The following is a 14,487-nucleotide window of genomic DNA, read 5'->3' as shown; positions in this document are numbered from 1 at the left end:
CATATAAACTAGGTAAAATGTTGTGACAGTGTACGTTTTATCTTTTCCTACAGCCTCCCCCAAATGTAATCGTTAGTTCATTTAAATGTGAATTTTAAAAAAAGTGTTGTTTTCAGTCGCAGTGTTCCCCTAGCCCAGCAAGGACTGAGCAGGCTTGCAAGTCCATTCTCTGTCTTGCTTATCCGTTATCCGTTATCCACAGCAAGACAAAGCAGATAACAAGCCCAAATTCCCCATCATGTTATCATCTCATCATGCTTTGTACCTTGTAAACTCCCCCCACCCCACACCATTTTTGGGGGCTTCTGTATTATGAAGGGGAAATGAAATTACGCTAACATTGGCATTATCTCTGTTCTGGGACAAGCTTAGCTACGCCATGTAGAAAGGACCCCAGAAAGTAAATGTTGGGAGGAGGAGGGGAGAGGAGGTAAGAATAAGGCAGGCCACTATAAGTGTAAGTCGGAGTAGGCATTCATCACGACTCTGGGTTGAGAACCTTGCGCTGCCGAGTTTCCCTTTTGGCAGGTGAACCAGGAAGCGGGCAAATAAAGGGCACACCCCTCTGTTTCTGTTGTGATTATTAGATCTTCCGCCTCCTTCCACAAGAGAACGACCTCCTGGGTGTAAGACCGTGTTTGTCGGAGGATTACCAGAAAACGCTACTGAGGAAATTATTCAAGAAGTCTTTGAGCAGTGTGGTGATATTACAGCCATTCGGAAAAGCAAGAAGAATTTTTGTCACATTCGCTTTGCGGAGGAATTCATGGTTGATAAAGCCATTTACCTTTCCGGTACTTTGCATTACATAAGGGGTTTTCGAGGCATTTTGTTATGTTTTGTGATGTTAATACGAGCTTGCTTCCCTTTTGCCTTCTTGCGCAATAAAGTCCTCACAGTTTGGGGCTGGAAAAGGAGGACTTCTGCCTTTACCCTGGGCTGCCAGAAGCTCCATGTTAAGACTGAGAGTCCACCTCCCGGCAGGAAGGGTTTCCCACCACCAGACTTGAGGAATTCCATTGAGTTTCTAATTAATGTTCTCAAGTGCTTATTAGATGAAAAGCAATATTATGAATACTGAGGACCATTATTATTACTGGATGTAATTCCTCAGGGGAATAAAGTACTCTCTCGGCATAATTTCAGTTTTTCAGAAGTGGTTCAGTTTTTAGACTCCAGGGTACCACATCAAGATCAGTTTCCTTGCAGAAAGTAGTCCACAGGTCCTAGGGGGAGGCCGGATCCCACTGCCCAATTGCTAGTGCCTTTAGAGTGGTAATGCCTACCCCCAGGATACCTGCTTCTTTGGTGCCATTTGATAGGGGCGATTTTCACAGATGTTGAATTAGACCCAGTGCTGCCTGTGGGTGTTGGAGCAAGTGTACAGAGGCTGTCCTCGAGGCCTTTGCTAAATCGAAGAACCACAGATCTGGTATGTGGTTTTTGGGAGATGCTGCTTAGAATCAACTCATTGCCATTCCCTCGAGCTCTCCTTCTGCCTGTTTCAGTCTGTTGCTGGGCACACCACCTCCCTATTCCTGACGGAAAGCTTATGAGGGAAGGTGAGAAAAGAATAGGGGGAAAAAAACCACAACAACTACTGAATGCTACTGCCAGGCTTACTTAATTCCTGCAGGCAGCTGCTATTGCCTCGCAATTCCCTTGCAAACCCCAGAAGCCTTGGAGTTATTCCAATGCTGCTGCAACTTTCCTGAGCCCAGGTAGTGCTGTGGAGAACTTTAAAACCCTTATTCCGATAAAACCTTACAAAGGTAGGGGGTGGGGGTGGAATCTGAAAGCATTCTAAAAAAGAGGTAGAAGACGAAACATAGAAAAAAGTATTTTACAACACACAAATAGCTGTGTGTTTTACCTGTCATGTATCTCGGGCCATCGCATCAGAGTAATCTAGCACACAGCTAGGGACTCTGTTGCGGCTGTGGGTCTCACATTCCTCAGGCAAGATAACCTCTCTCTGGCCTCCATTTTCTCATCTGCAAAACTGAGGTAGTACCAGTACCAGTACTAACTCAGAGGATCATGATGAGGAATGAATCCAAATAATGGATCGTAAGTGCTTAGCAGGGCACCTGCAGCAAGAGGAACCATTGAGCAAATGGATGTTTTTAACACACATTTCCTGAAAATTGTAAAGAAGGACTGATTCTCGTTTCTCACAGACGTGCCCCGGGGAACATGGGGTGTAACCACAGCTCTACCAATAAAACTATTACTTTACTCCCCCTGATGAAATAAGAGGGGTTGAGTAGATCAGAACTGCTTTTCATCTCCAACAGAACACAACGTTTAGACCCGATCAGAAACCCCATGAGACATCGCCAAAAATGAACAGGCCCAAATTTAGGCATGGGAAAGGTATTCCTGTATTTCTTCCTTGATGCTAGGCACTTCCCAGCATGGACCTTGGTCCTGCTTCTGAGCCAGTCGTCTGATTGCCCCTTGGTCTGCCTCTTGGCAGCAGAAGGAGCCCACAGCAAAGGCCTTACCTGCAGCCTCCCTGCCTGGATGCACAATGGTCTCCCACCTCTCAGCCTCAGCCACTCTTGGGATGTTGTCCATTAGTCCAGTCCAGAAGACTGATTAACTGGAGGGGCAGGAGGGAAGGAAGGCTGCCCGTCCTGTGCATGAGCTCCTACAAGCCCAAACCCAGCTGCTAGGCCTAATTTTAGGACCGTGTTCACAGTTGAAGTCCAAGCTAATTTTAGACTCAGCCTCATCAGGATCTCTTTTAAGGCCTTAATGATGATGTTTTGGTGAAAGAAAGGGTACTTTTTGGAACCAGAAATATCGAAAAAGTGGTGCTCTGGACACCCAACCAGTTAGGGTTACAGGCCAGCCTTAGGCGGGGCGGGCCACTCAGCTGTTGCCGATTTGTCACCGTGGCCTGCTGATGCATTAAGTTCCTACGGCCCAGACCAAGAGACGCTCTGCTTTAGCAAGAATTCTGCTCATAAGTGATCGAATGTTTGCAGTTTTGGTTGTTATTGTCATATCTTCCCATTTTTAGAGAACACCATGAAAACCTAGCAATGAGAAGGGCATAACAGGAATCAGATGTGAGATCTGTTTGGTATTTGTAACTTCTCAAAGGTGTGAAGCGCCCTACAGAGAAGAAGTCAGCCTCTGCACGGGTTTTCAGCTGAGTTTCAGCCCAAATGCCAAGATAATCCATTGAAATCTACCACGGAGATCTCGAATGTCAGCGTTAGTGCAGCCTAGCATTTCACAGTGGTATCTCATTTGCAAAGCCCCTACACAGCAAAAGTGCTCATTTTGCTCTTTCCTCTGGCAGCCCCAACAGCTGTGATCCTGCTGGGACCTGAATTTATGTTTTTAAAATCTGAGTACCCCAAAGTGAAGAGCAGCCTCAAAGCCAAGTCGTCTTCATCTGAAGTGAGGCTGGCTGTCTGGGTTCAGTTCTGTTTGTGTTGATTTCTCCCATCAGGTTTCTGCACGTCATCTTTACACGTTGGCTAGCTCGCAGTAAATCCCCCAAAGATTTCCAGGTGCCCCCCCTCCCCCTTTTTTACTGGTCCAGCTCTGCGCTCTTGCGCAGGCTCCCGTGGCCTTCAAAGATTGCGCGGACAATTTGTGTGGGGCTGCATCCTAGATGAGGTGCTGCAGGGCTGTAAGGAAGGCAGCTGGTGAGGCCTCTTGATTGAAGGTAAAATATTCTCCCGCGTGCCCCAGAGGATAAGTGGAAATAAAACAGCATTGCAAAATTGCCTTGGTAATTGTGGCTTTTGCAGCTGCCGAGAGAGAATGGAGCAGCATTTTCTAGGGGAATGAAGCAATAACCTGGGAGTGAGGTGTTGTGGAATTTACTTTGTAGATCTTTTTAAATACCATAGATATTCTTTATTTACTCCTATTCCGACTTTTTTGAAAAAGAATTTAAGAACACTTATGCAAGAGAGTTACCGTAAATTGAAAATATAATACCACTGGCCCTAGAAACGCAGATAGGGGGAAAATGCTACATGCCAAATTTATTTCTGAGCTCCCTGGAAGCCAGAGGGAAGAAGGAGTTATGGTAAGTGCCCTGGTTCTTGGGGTCATCATCTCAGTAACATGGGCTTGAAAGATGGGTGGGTGACCCCCTGAGACGCCTCCCAGAACAGTGTTTACCTCTACATCTGTGATAAGCTGAACTTCGCAGTACTTCCTTATCACCTAGGAGAAGGGTAATTGCTTCCCACCTCCTATGGAAGGAACGCCGTGCCCCTTCCTGCGGGCGGAGAAAAAAAAAAAAAAAGGGCGGAAGTTTCGTCAGGATGCCGATAGGGCCGGGCCAAAACGGTGCCGTCGTCACGGCGGTGACATCATGACGCCACCGGCCTCTCCATTGCTTTCAGGTTACCGGATGCGATTAGGGTCCAGCACGGACAAAAAGGACTCGGGCCGCCTGCATGTGGACTTCGCCCAGGCCAGGGACGACTTCTACGAGTGGGAATGCAAGCAGCGGATGCGCGCGCGCGAGGAGCGGCACCGGCGCAAGCTGGAGGAGGACCGGCTGCGGCCGCCCTCGCCGCCGGCCATCATGCACTACTCCGAGCACGAGGCCGCGCTGCTGGCCGACAAGCTGAAAGGTAGGGGGCCGCCCTCGCGTCTCCGGCCCGGCGGGAGGCATGGCCCGCTCGCAGGACAACACCGCCATCCCCCAGGGCCCGGCGCCCCCGACGTCTCGGTCTCCGCGTGCTGGGTGTGTGCAGGCGACGGCACCCGGAGGCAGGGGACACTTGGGCTTCCTCCTGCTGTTGGGACGCAGCCCGGCCCTTGCTCACCGGTGTTGTGCACGAGTGTGTAGGGTCGCGCAACGCGGTCGGTGGAAGAGGGGCAGAAGGGGCATGTGCCGTCGCCCCAGAGCGGGCTCCTGTCTTCCCACCTGTGCGGACCGAGCGAGGCTAGTGGCTCCTGCAGACAGGCGGGTCCTGGGGTGGGGGGGTGCTCCCGGTCCTGGTGGGGCTCTGGGTTCTGGAGCTTCCACCTACCTGTGCTTTTCTCAGAGCCTCCCTTCACGTGGGAAAAGGCGCTGGGGTCTGTGGAGGGTAGAAGCAAAACGTGGAACAGGATCCCTGCCTTCCGAAATGGAGTTGAAGGGACACTGCTGACACTACAGAATAATCGGGAATTAAAAGGAGTACATTTTATTTTTTTAGGGTTTGCTCGTTTCACATGTTTGGTGCTATGGGGGATAAAACCACATGGAGGCTTTAGTACCTGCGCCAGTGAATGGAGGATGATAGGGGAAGGGCCAGACTGTAACTCGGGAGCACAGTTATGTGTGAATTCTCTTCCATTATTGATCAGAGTCCTGTAATCTGAGCAGCATCTGCATTTACAGGCCAATGATGGTCAGACTTCCTCTGACCGTTGAGTGTGCTGGGCTTTAACGTGAGAATGCAGGTTTGGGTAGCTGACCACACCCAGGAGTCTCAAGTAAATGATTAACTCTAGGACAAAGCCAGTGGCTGACTCAACCAACATAGTAGCTGCGTGCTTTGGGAACACGGTGGGCAAGTGTTGATGAAGGTATCCAGAAAATCTTCCAAGAGAACCGTGCAGGATAAACAGGTTTTTCTCTCCCAGGAGAAGAAGGGCCTTAAAGACATTCCAGTCAGAGGCAGGAGCTCTGGGATAAAAGACACAAGGAAGCCGAGAAGAAGGTGGTACCGGCGGAGAAAGGCAAGCAGTACTGCTCCAGCACCTGGGAGAGCAACTTGGAAGTTTTTAGAGCAGGGTGCAGCAGGAAGTGTGGCAGGGCCCTGAAAGCTGCTGCTGGATTGGGGTTTTACTCCATAAGCAGTAGAGAAGCCACTAATGTTTTCTTATGAGAAGAGAGATGTGATTGATCCTTGGAGTGTCTTAGAGCATCGCTAGCACACTGCTGGCAGCATGTAAAGTGGATTGGATGTTTTCACTAAGTGAGATGTGTGAAAGCTGCCCAAAACCTATTTTAGGAGGATAGGAGGTTGACATGCTGTTTCTTTAAAAGAGTTAAAAAGGATGTCTGCTTCTAGCCCTCATGCCCTGTTCAGGCCTTAGGAGCCCCTAATCAGCTGCCGTTTTGGCTGAAAGCCCCTCACCGTAACCACCCAGGGCTTTTTTTGCCACCAGCCCATGTTGCTCTGCTCTGGGAGGTCCCATCTGACAGACATAAATATACAGGCCATGGGTGTCCCTTTAACAAAAAAACACACCAAATGCAAACACAGGCATCATCTCCCTTTTCCATTCAGGCGACAGATCAGAAGGAGCGCTCAGAATGAGAGAGCACAACACCCTCAACCAGGAATATTGATTTTGGAACAAGTAGTTTTTTACTATCCTGCACATTGTGCATTATCAGCTTATGGGCTACACCTAGACATGACAAAAACTAGTGCCTTCATTCTGTGACCTCTTGGAGGGATTTTACAAAAATCTGGCCACCTTCTCTGCTTTTTAAGGAACCAGCACAGAAATGCCTATGCACGTGAGAGGAACGAGGCACTGCCTTTGCCGTAAGAGGATCACAGATTGGGATGTCAGCTGGGTGAAGTAATTTGCAAGCTTTGCCATTTCAAAAATATATATTTATATAGATGAGTATAATTTGAAGAATTTAGGAGCTGCACCTTCTCCAAGTACTTTGTGATCCCTTGTGAGAACAGATTGGAAAATTTAATAGATGGCAGTTACAGTAGAATGAACTAGCTGGGGATACATCTCAGGCAACCAGTCAGGTAATATCAAGCTTGACAATTTCAACCCAAGCACAGAGTTTGGAATATAAACAGCATTTAATTGCTTAGGAAATTGGCTGCCTCAGAGAGGAAATCCACTCCATGCTCCTTATATAACGCTGCAAAGCCAGACTGGAGGGGCAAGGAAACTGCTTCCTGAAGATGATTTCATTGATGTGGGAATTTAAAAAAAAAAAAAAATGCAGTCAAAACCCAAGGTAAAGAGGCCTGAATAAAAAAGAAGATGGAAATATGATCTGAAAATACCTAAGTGGATTTGATTTTTTTTTCCTCCCCTGAAAAATCCTTCTATCTTAGGTTTATTACAAACATTTTCCCCCATTTTACATTGTACTTCTTTATTCTTGGAGTTTTCTTTTTGAAAATCAGCTCTATCTAGCAAAATCTGTATAAGCCAACTCTTTTTTTTTTTTTAAGATTTTATTTATTTATTTGACAGAGAGAGATCACAAGTAGGCAGAGAGGCAGGCTGAGAGAGAGAGGGGGTAGCAGGCTCTCCGCTGAGCAGAGAACCCCATGCGGGGCTTGATCCCAGGACGCTGAGATCATGACCTGAGCTGAAGGCAGAGGCTTAACCCACTGACCACTCAGGCCCCCAAGCCAACTCTTTATTATGACCCACAAGGCCCTCTACATCCTGCCCAGTTGTTAAAACTGTGTGCATAGTAAATACTGAGATCTTCTTCCCTCCCTCCCTCAGTGATTTGGAGCTTTGAGCTATGTTACATTTGTGGCCACTGGTGCTGCCAGGCATGGTCAGAAGTACAGGGGGGAGTGATGCCCGCCACCAGTATTGCCCACATATTTGTGGAGCTCTTTACCGTATAGCTGGAACTGTGCTAATAAGCACTGCATGGGAAGACAATGGCGTGCGGGCCCCCACCTCACAGAGTTTAGGCTTCTGATGTGGTAGAGCCAGTTACAAAGCACTGAGATGGGGCATCTGGGTGGCTCAGTGGGTTAAGCCTCTGCCTTCAGCTCAGGTCATGATCCCAGTCCTGGGATTAAGCCCCACATCAGGCTTTCTGCTCAGCAGGGAGCCTGCTTCCCCCTCTCTGTCTGCCTGCCTCTCTGCCTACTTGCGATCTCTGTCAAATAAATAAATAAAATCTTAAAAACAAACAAACAAACAAAAAAAAAAAACACCAGGACTTGCTGATATCGTGTTTGAGAAATGCAGTGGGAGCTCCCAGGAGTGACCCAGAACCCAGATGGACAGGGTGCGAGGGTGGATCTTCTAAGACCAGCTCATCTCAGATCCAGTTGCCACTGGGCCTTCTTGAAGGGAGAGAAGAAGTCAAGTTGTAATTGTGTAGAGTCTAAGGGAGCGTCTGTTACATTGATACAAATTCTAAAAAGAAATGTAGCGGGCACCCTGCTGATTAAATAGACATTGTTCTGAGACAATTCAACTTAATGAAGACTGATTGGGAAGTAACTGCTCACAGACCCAAACTTTATAGCATGGCTTTGAGAAAGTGAGAAGGAGCTCAATAACACCATAATTACACTTTATTGGAAACAGTAGCACCAGGCAGATGAGATAATGAATTTCAGTGTGTCTAACACAGACCATCCACCCCTGGAGGAACCCTGTGTTTGGACTGTGGAAGGAAGAGATTGATTAGACGGTGAGAAAGATTATATCCTAATTCACTGGAGATTTCTCCTGGCAAGAGCATTTAAAAGTTTTTGTGTACTTTTTCCCCCTTTGGAAAGCTTCACATAATCTTTCATTATGTGATGAAATGAAGAGTTTCTCTGTGCATCAGGTGAAGTTTTGACAAAGCTTTGAAGCAGTGCCCTTGGGGTCCCCCTGGTGTGTCATCATGAATTCAGCTCTCCCGGGATCAGTATTCATAATTTCCGGAGGGCTAGACTCTGATTTGCATACAGAATGGCCCCTGTCAGCCTGCCAGAGGGAGGAGGGGTGGCAGTGGTGTTGGCGTTTTGCTGAGACGGTTGTCAATATTTATGGCTCCCAGAAAGTAAAAATCAATAATGCTGTAAGCCAAGTGGAAGTTCCATTAGCTAAAAGCCAGGCTTCCTTCTTAGGGCAAGGGAAATGAGAAGCACAGGAGCCTGTTTGAGAATCAGTTCCTTAGGCGTTATTGACCTTCACCGAGGCAAGATAGGCCGCTGCATCTAGAAACATCTTGCTTAACCCAAAAGCTGGAATAACCAGTGCATTTTCATATTGCCACCACCTGTAATTGTTTTCATTTTTACAGGTACTATGAGAGTTGGGGGAGATTGTGTGTGTGTGTTGGGGGCGGGGAGAAGGGTGCATTAACCACTTGCATCACCTTTCCTGCTACCTGTGATTTGGAGGATTGATAAGGTTATACCCCTTTTAATAGTGCATTGAGCAGCCAAAAAATGGAGACTTTGTTTAGGGATGTCCAATGTTGAGGGACACATGTTGAAATTTTAGGGATGTTGTAGTACTAATGCTTGGCCATCCTGGAATCCCCATTCTGCTTGGGTCAATATATGACTCTACATTGTAAGCTGTTTCCAGCTATCATAGAAGCCAGAAATCAGTGATAGCTAGATCAACACACCATTCCTGTGGTTCACTGTGTGTGTGTGTGTGTGTGTGTGTGTCCCCATTTATTTATTTATTTATTTATTTATTGGGAAAAAAAAAGTGTAGAACATCTTCCTTTTATCTCATTCTCAGGACATTTTTTTCAAACATTAATCTCCTCTCCTGTTATTCCTTTATAGACCCAGCCATAAATAAGGGTCTTACATCTCACCTAAGTTTTCATAGTCAGTGTTCACGGCCTGGCTCTCATCCCACCTATTGTTCTGAAAATCAAGGCCAGATCTCCCTCCATCCACAAAGGGGGAGAAAAAAACTGCTTACCAGTCTGAGTCCTTTTCCCCTTTATTATCTATTCATCAGTTTGACTGAAGTTCACCCTGTGTCCACCTGCTGGGTCCTGGGCTCTATGTCATGGCCCCGAGGTTTCAGATCTGATTGCAGCACGGGCCTGGCCTTTGAGGAGTGTATAGTTCAAGGGTGGCTAAAGGATATTGTGGCTGTGGAACCATGACTTACGAATATGAATTGAACAGTGCCAGTGATTTTCTTTAACTCATTTAGACGTTAAAAACTGGTTCAAAAGAGAATTTGCTGTACAATGATTCATATTTTCTACTGAACAAAAATTCATCTCCGTTGTTAGGGAGAATTATTTGTGTTGTTATCAGCCCTCCACAATTTATGTCCTGTCCCTAAAGAGTAATAAGATAGCCTGGTCAAAAACAGTGAAAGATTCACTCCCCCATCAAATCAGATAATTCTGGGGGTGGGTGGGAGCAATGGAGAGGGTCCTCTAGGCCATGGCCAGCATTTCACTGAAAGGATCTGCAGTGGTCTCTATGCCCATTTGCAAGTCGTGGACAATTTTTTTTTCCACATTTTTTTTTCCTGGGATGGGGATGCCAGGTGCTAAAGCAGCTCTTCCTTAAATGCCGGTGGGAGAGGTTAGGGACAGGGATTCATGAAGCTCCTCAGGATCACATCACACCCTTTCAGTATTCTCCACTACCTCAGCTGCTACTTTCCATTTCAGGGTTTTGTTATCTTTTAACTTAGATGAGCTCCCAGCCAATTTCCCGGGTTTTCATTGACTGATTTCTTCCAGTGCTTCCAAAACTTGAATGTGCGTATGAATCACTTGGAGTAGGGTGCAGATTCTGAGTCAGGAAGCCTGAGTAAGAGTGAGTCTGCATTTTCAAAGAGCTCCCAAAATGAGGCTCAAGCTTAAAGTCTTTGAATAGCAAAGACTTATCCCATGTGCAATTTTTTAAATGCCTACTATGTGCCAGGTGCTCAAGAAATATGGAAGAGAGGGAAAGAGAGGGAGGGAGGTTGATAACGTCTGAGGTAAACAGAAATGAAATGAGATGGGTACGGCTTTAGGTCATGACATTGAGGGATGATAGTCATCATAATATTGTTTATTCCTCACAAAACTGAAGTTGGTCATTATTTCCCCAGAACTGAAAATGTCTTCAAAAAGATTTTTGACTCCTATGACAAACTGGTTAGTTAGTGCCTTACTGCAGGAAGTTCTTCTCTGTGATTATCGGACATCATTCTTAACTTTCATTGCCAGTGGGAATGACCTCAGAGGCCTGAAGGGTAAAGGACCAGCTAGCCTAACTGCCAGGCAGACATTTATCTCCGAGAATCCCTGTGAAAATACTCTTTAACACAAAATTGAAATGTTTATTCCCAACTGATGTTTCCCAACTTCTGACCACTGAATTTGTGGCTCTCTAGCTCTAACCACGGCAAGTCTATTAGAAATAGTGTAGCCAAATGTAGGTAAACTGCAAAGAGAAAAGCTCAGAATGACCAGGAGATTGAAATGTGTTTTGGAAGCTTTATTCTCATGTCAGCCCTTCAAAACTGGAGACCCATCCATAAACCAGCAATCACTATACAGAGTGACTGATGTTTTAGTAGCAGGATATTTAGTGAATTGCAGAAACATAGCAAATGGACACATAATTCATGCTGGGGTTCCAGAAAACCTGCCTTCATGAAAGGCACTGAAGCTGAATCTTGAGGGAACCAGAACAGATAGACCAGAAACGAGAAGGTTCCTTGGATGAGTGCACAGATAGGCAAAGGCTGGGGCGGTGTGGCCATGGTTTTTAACAAAGGGGAGAACAGTAAGGGAATGGGGGGTGGATTGAAGAGGACAGTGCAAATCAAGAAAAGTCATGGGGCAAATCGTTCAGTAACCTGGGTGTGATGTCTCGAAGACCCTGATTAGAAAACACCGCACAATTTTTAATCAGCAAATCATCCGTATTCAGTCCTTACTGCGCCGATCTTCCCAATTCTTGCTGTGGAAAAAGCACGTCTGCACATTCTAGTTTCTAAACTGCACCCGTTTTCAGAGTTATGCCTAAGCGTGTTCACAGAAAGTATTTGGAATTCTTCATAACTGCATCTTTGATGTGATTTTTATGAGCACTGTTAATTTCTTTTCACATGAATAGCTTTAATAATGCTGCAATCTAAGTCCTGTTTAAATTAGTTTATATTGTTTTCTGTTTTCTCAGTGATCTTGCCACTGAATACAAAATTGAATTTACAGTTGGATATTGAAAGTGACCGCTCCCCTTACACTCCTGTAACCATTTAGAGTGAGTTGCTGGGTTAGTCTTAATTAATATAAAGTCCCTTCTTACACAGCAACAGATATTGCCCAAACTTAACCAAATGCGCCTTAACTAATGTCTTCACATTTAATATACATGTCAGTACATCAATTTTACGTTGGCCTAGCAGTTTTAGAGAGTTCAGAAATGAGGATGAAATCGGGAGTTTTCACCAGAAGTGTACACTTCTTTTAAGCTAATCGAATTCTGCCTACAATTACTCGTGTTACATATTTTTTTTAACACTTGTTAAAATATGAGCAAGTCTCTTGCTTCCTTATTTTATAAATTGTATATTTTCAGTTGCTTAATCCTAAAACTGCTGTCTCTTTCTGAAAACTATCAATTAACTGTGATCTGCTGGTGAACTTACGCACTCCGTCTAGGAGTGAGGAACAATAAAATTTGCTTTTCAGATCATTTAAGCAAACATATATTTTTAAAATTGAAGTGTGCTCTCCCTGACAGTAAATTAGTGTATTTATGAACTCAGTGACCACAGGCTAGAGAAGGAAAAACAACCAGTAACAGGAGGGAAAAATAGAACAGCATTGTTCTCTCTCCTAGTTAGCTCCCCAACAAAATCATGGAGGGTTTCTTTTGCTCTGTGTTATGCAGAGATGAAAGTCCCAGCTAAGGGGAAAAATGGTACATGAAGTCGGTGTTTTCTTTTTTGTTGTTGTTATTTTTTAAGACGGGGGAAAAAAAGATTTCTTATAAGCATTAGGTTTATTCGTGCTGTCTTTTGGGAGGTCCATTCTCCTAACATATATTGGCAGGGAGAGAGGTAGAGAGTGCACGCGGGAGGCAAAATTTATTCTGACTGTAACGGTCACAGTGGGCCTCTCACAAACATAATGCTAAATTATGGGCCTCTCCATGGGCTGAATGTAATGTTAAGTTGTATGATGGATTTTATCTTACACAAGCCGCTCCGGTCCATGAAATGAGATAAGAAACCACTGTAGCTGGAGTTCACAGAGGGTTGAGCTCAGACTGAAATTCCAGAGTTAACAGAATTGGATGAGCCCGCCGTGAGACTGCATGTGTATGTTCTGCGCCTGTGTGTTGAGATTTTCAAGGAAAGGTGTCTTTGTGGGGTGCCCCGTGGGTGTTCCCAGGGTCTGTTGTCTCCTCCTGTGAAGGTGTGAGGGTGGTGGGGGCAGGTTTGCGCTGAAAAAAGGCTTTGATCCCCAATCCTAGACTACCCCTGCCGCAGTGGGAGAGGGCCTGGGTGGATGCTGATCAGTAGAATGTGTTCGATGTGTACTTCCACCGTGGAGAAAGCAGAGCACATCCCACACATGGGGTCAGGCTGGTCCTGCCTTCCTTCAGCACACATACTTCTGCGCAGGCAACAGCCACTATAAGGAAGGGATGCCCCTTCTGGGAGGGGGCCTCTAGCAGGAAAAGTACTACAGGTATTTCTGTAATGCGCTATGAAATTTACAGAGAGTCCCAAGAAGGAAGGTTTTGTGTGATGTGTAACATACCAACAACAGTGGTTGATTAAAAACATGTGGTGTGTTAGATAAACCAAAACTCCTCTACCAAGTATGAATCACACTCTGTCCAGTCATCTGGGGGTGTGTGTGTGTGTATGTGTGTGTAAATAATATATAATAAATAAAAATAGATAATAATATAGAAAATATATCCAAACACAAAGATACACACACAGTTTTTCTGATGTTCCTTCAGTGGAGGGATCATAATAAGCACTCAGTATCTATCAGATAAAAATAAGTAAGCATCTGAATCTTCCAGTTTAATTTTGCTCCTGATTTTTAGAATTCAGAGCTTATCTAGTTTTCTTGAGAAATGTAGGGTATTCTTCTCAAGCCACATTTTCCAAGGGTAGAAAAATGTAAGTGGAAGACTTCTCCCCTCAGATTTGCCTGGGAAGTATGCAGGAAGCCTTCAGCAGTAGGATTGATTAAATGTTGTGATAATTGACATATAACTTCCAGTTCTAATTAACTTAATTACCTTCAAACTTGCTTTTTTTTCCCCCCTACTTCTAAGCCGTATAACAGGTTTGTTCCAGTAACAATTCCCAAACAGGCAAGTTTGTTTTCTTTCAAATAAACTTTATCATTTATTTACAGGTGGAACCTCATTCCCCACTCCCCCCACCCCCAAATCCCCATACATACCTCAAACCAAGTTTCAAATGCATTCCAGTAGGCTTCCAAATTGCTTTGGGAGAAAACACTGACCACCCAGATAACAAGTCCTCTTTTGCTGAAAACAAGGAAATATTCTGTTTTTCAGCCTAATTAAATATGTTGTATTAAACCTAAGATGAAATTAGTTTTGAACTGTAGTATAAAAAGAACTGACTAATTCTTACTAAAGCCTTGGGAACAATATCATCCGTTACATCCAGTTTTAAAATAGTTAACTCTGTCATCCATATTTAGACATCCATTTTTAGAATCTGCTGATTCTAAGCCAGAAAAGTAGTATCGTTGTATAATATATCTGATGAAAGAATAAAGTGGATACCAGATAGGTTAATGACAGTTTTTCC

The 14,487-nt window shown here is 45.0% G+C and overlaps 1 protein-coding gene across 13 annotated transcripts in view; it reads left to right on the top strand.

The window, feature by feature from the left end:
* The window catches only part of ENOX1 (ecto-NOX disulfide-thiol exchanger 1), a 568,976-nt gene that overhangs the window by 403,291 nt on the left and 151,198 nt on the right, over positions 1-14,487 (top strand). For all 13 annotated transcript variants that reach the window (XM_032314929.1, XM_032314937.1, XM_032314924.1 and 10 more), the window contains 2 exons: positions 588-794; positions 4,377-4,610. In XM_032314929.1, coding sequence (XP_032170820.1) covers positions 588-794; positions 4,377-4,610 — 441 coding nt within the window. The remainder of the gene's footprint in view (positions 1-587; positions 795-4,376; positions 4,611-14,487) is intronic.

This window comes from Mustela erminea, chromosome 15 (assembly GCF_009829155.1).
Source record: "Mustela erminea isolate mMusErm1 chromosome 15, mMusErm1.Pri, whole genome shotgun sequence".
NCBI classification, from domain to species: Eukaryota; Metazoa; Chordata; class Mammalia; order Carnivora; family Mustelidae; genus Mustela; species Mustela erminea.
The sequence above is the reverse complement of the archived record's forward strand: the minus strand, read 5'-3'. Positions and strand labels throughout refer to the sequence as shown.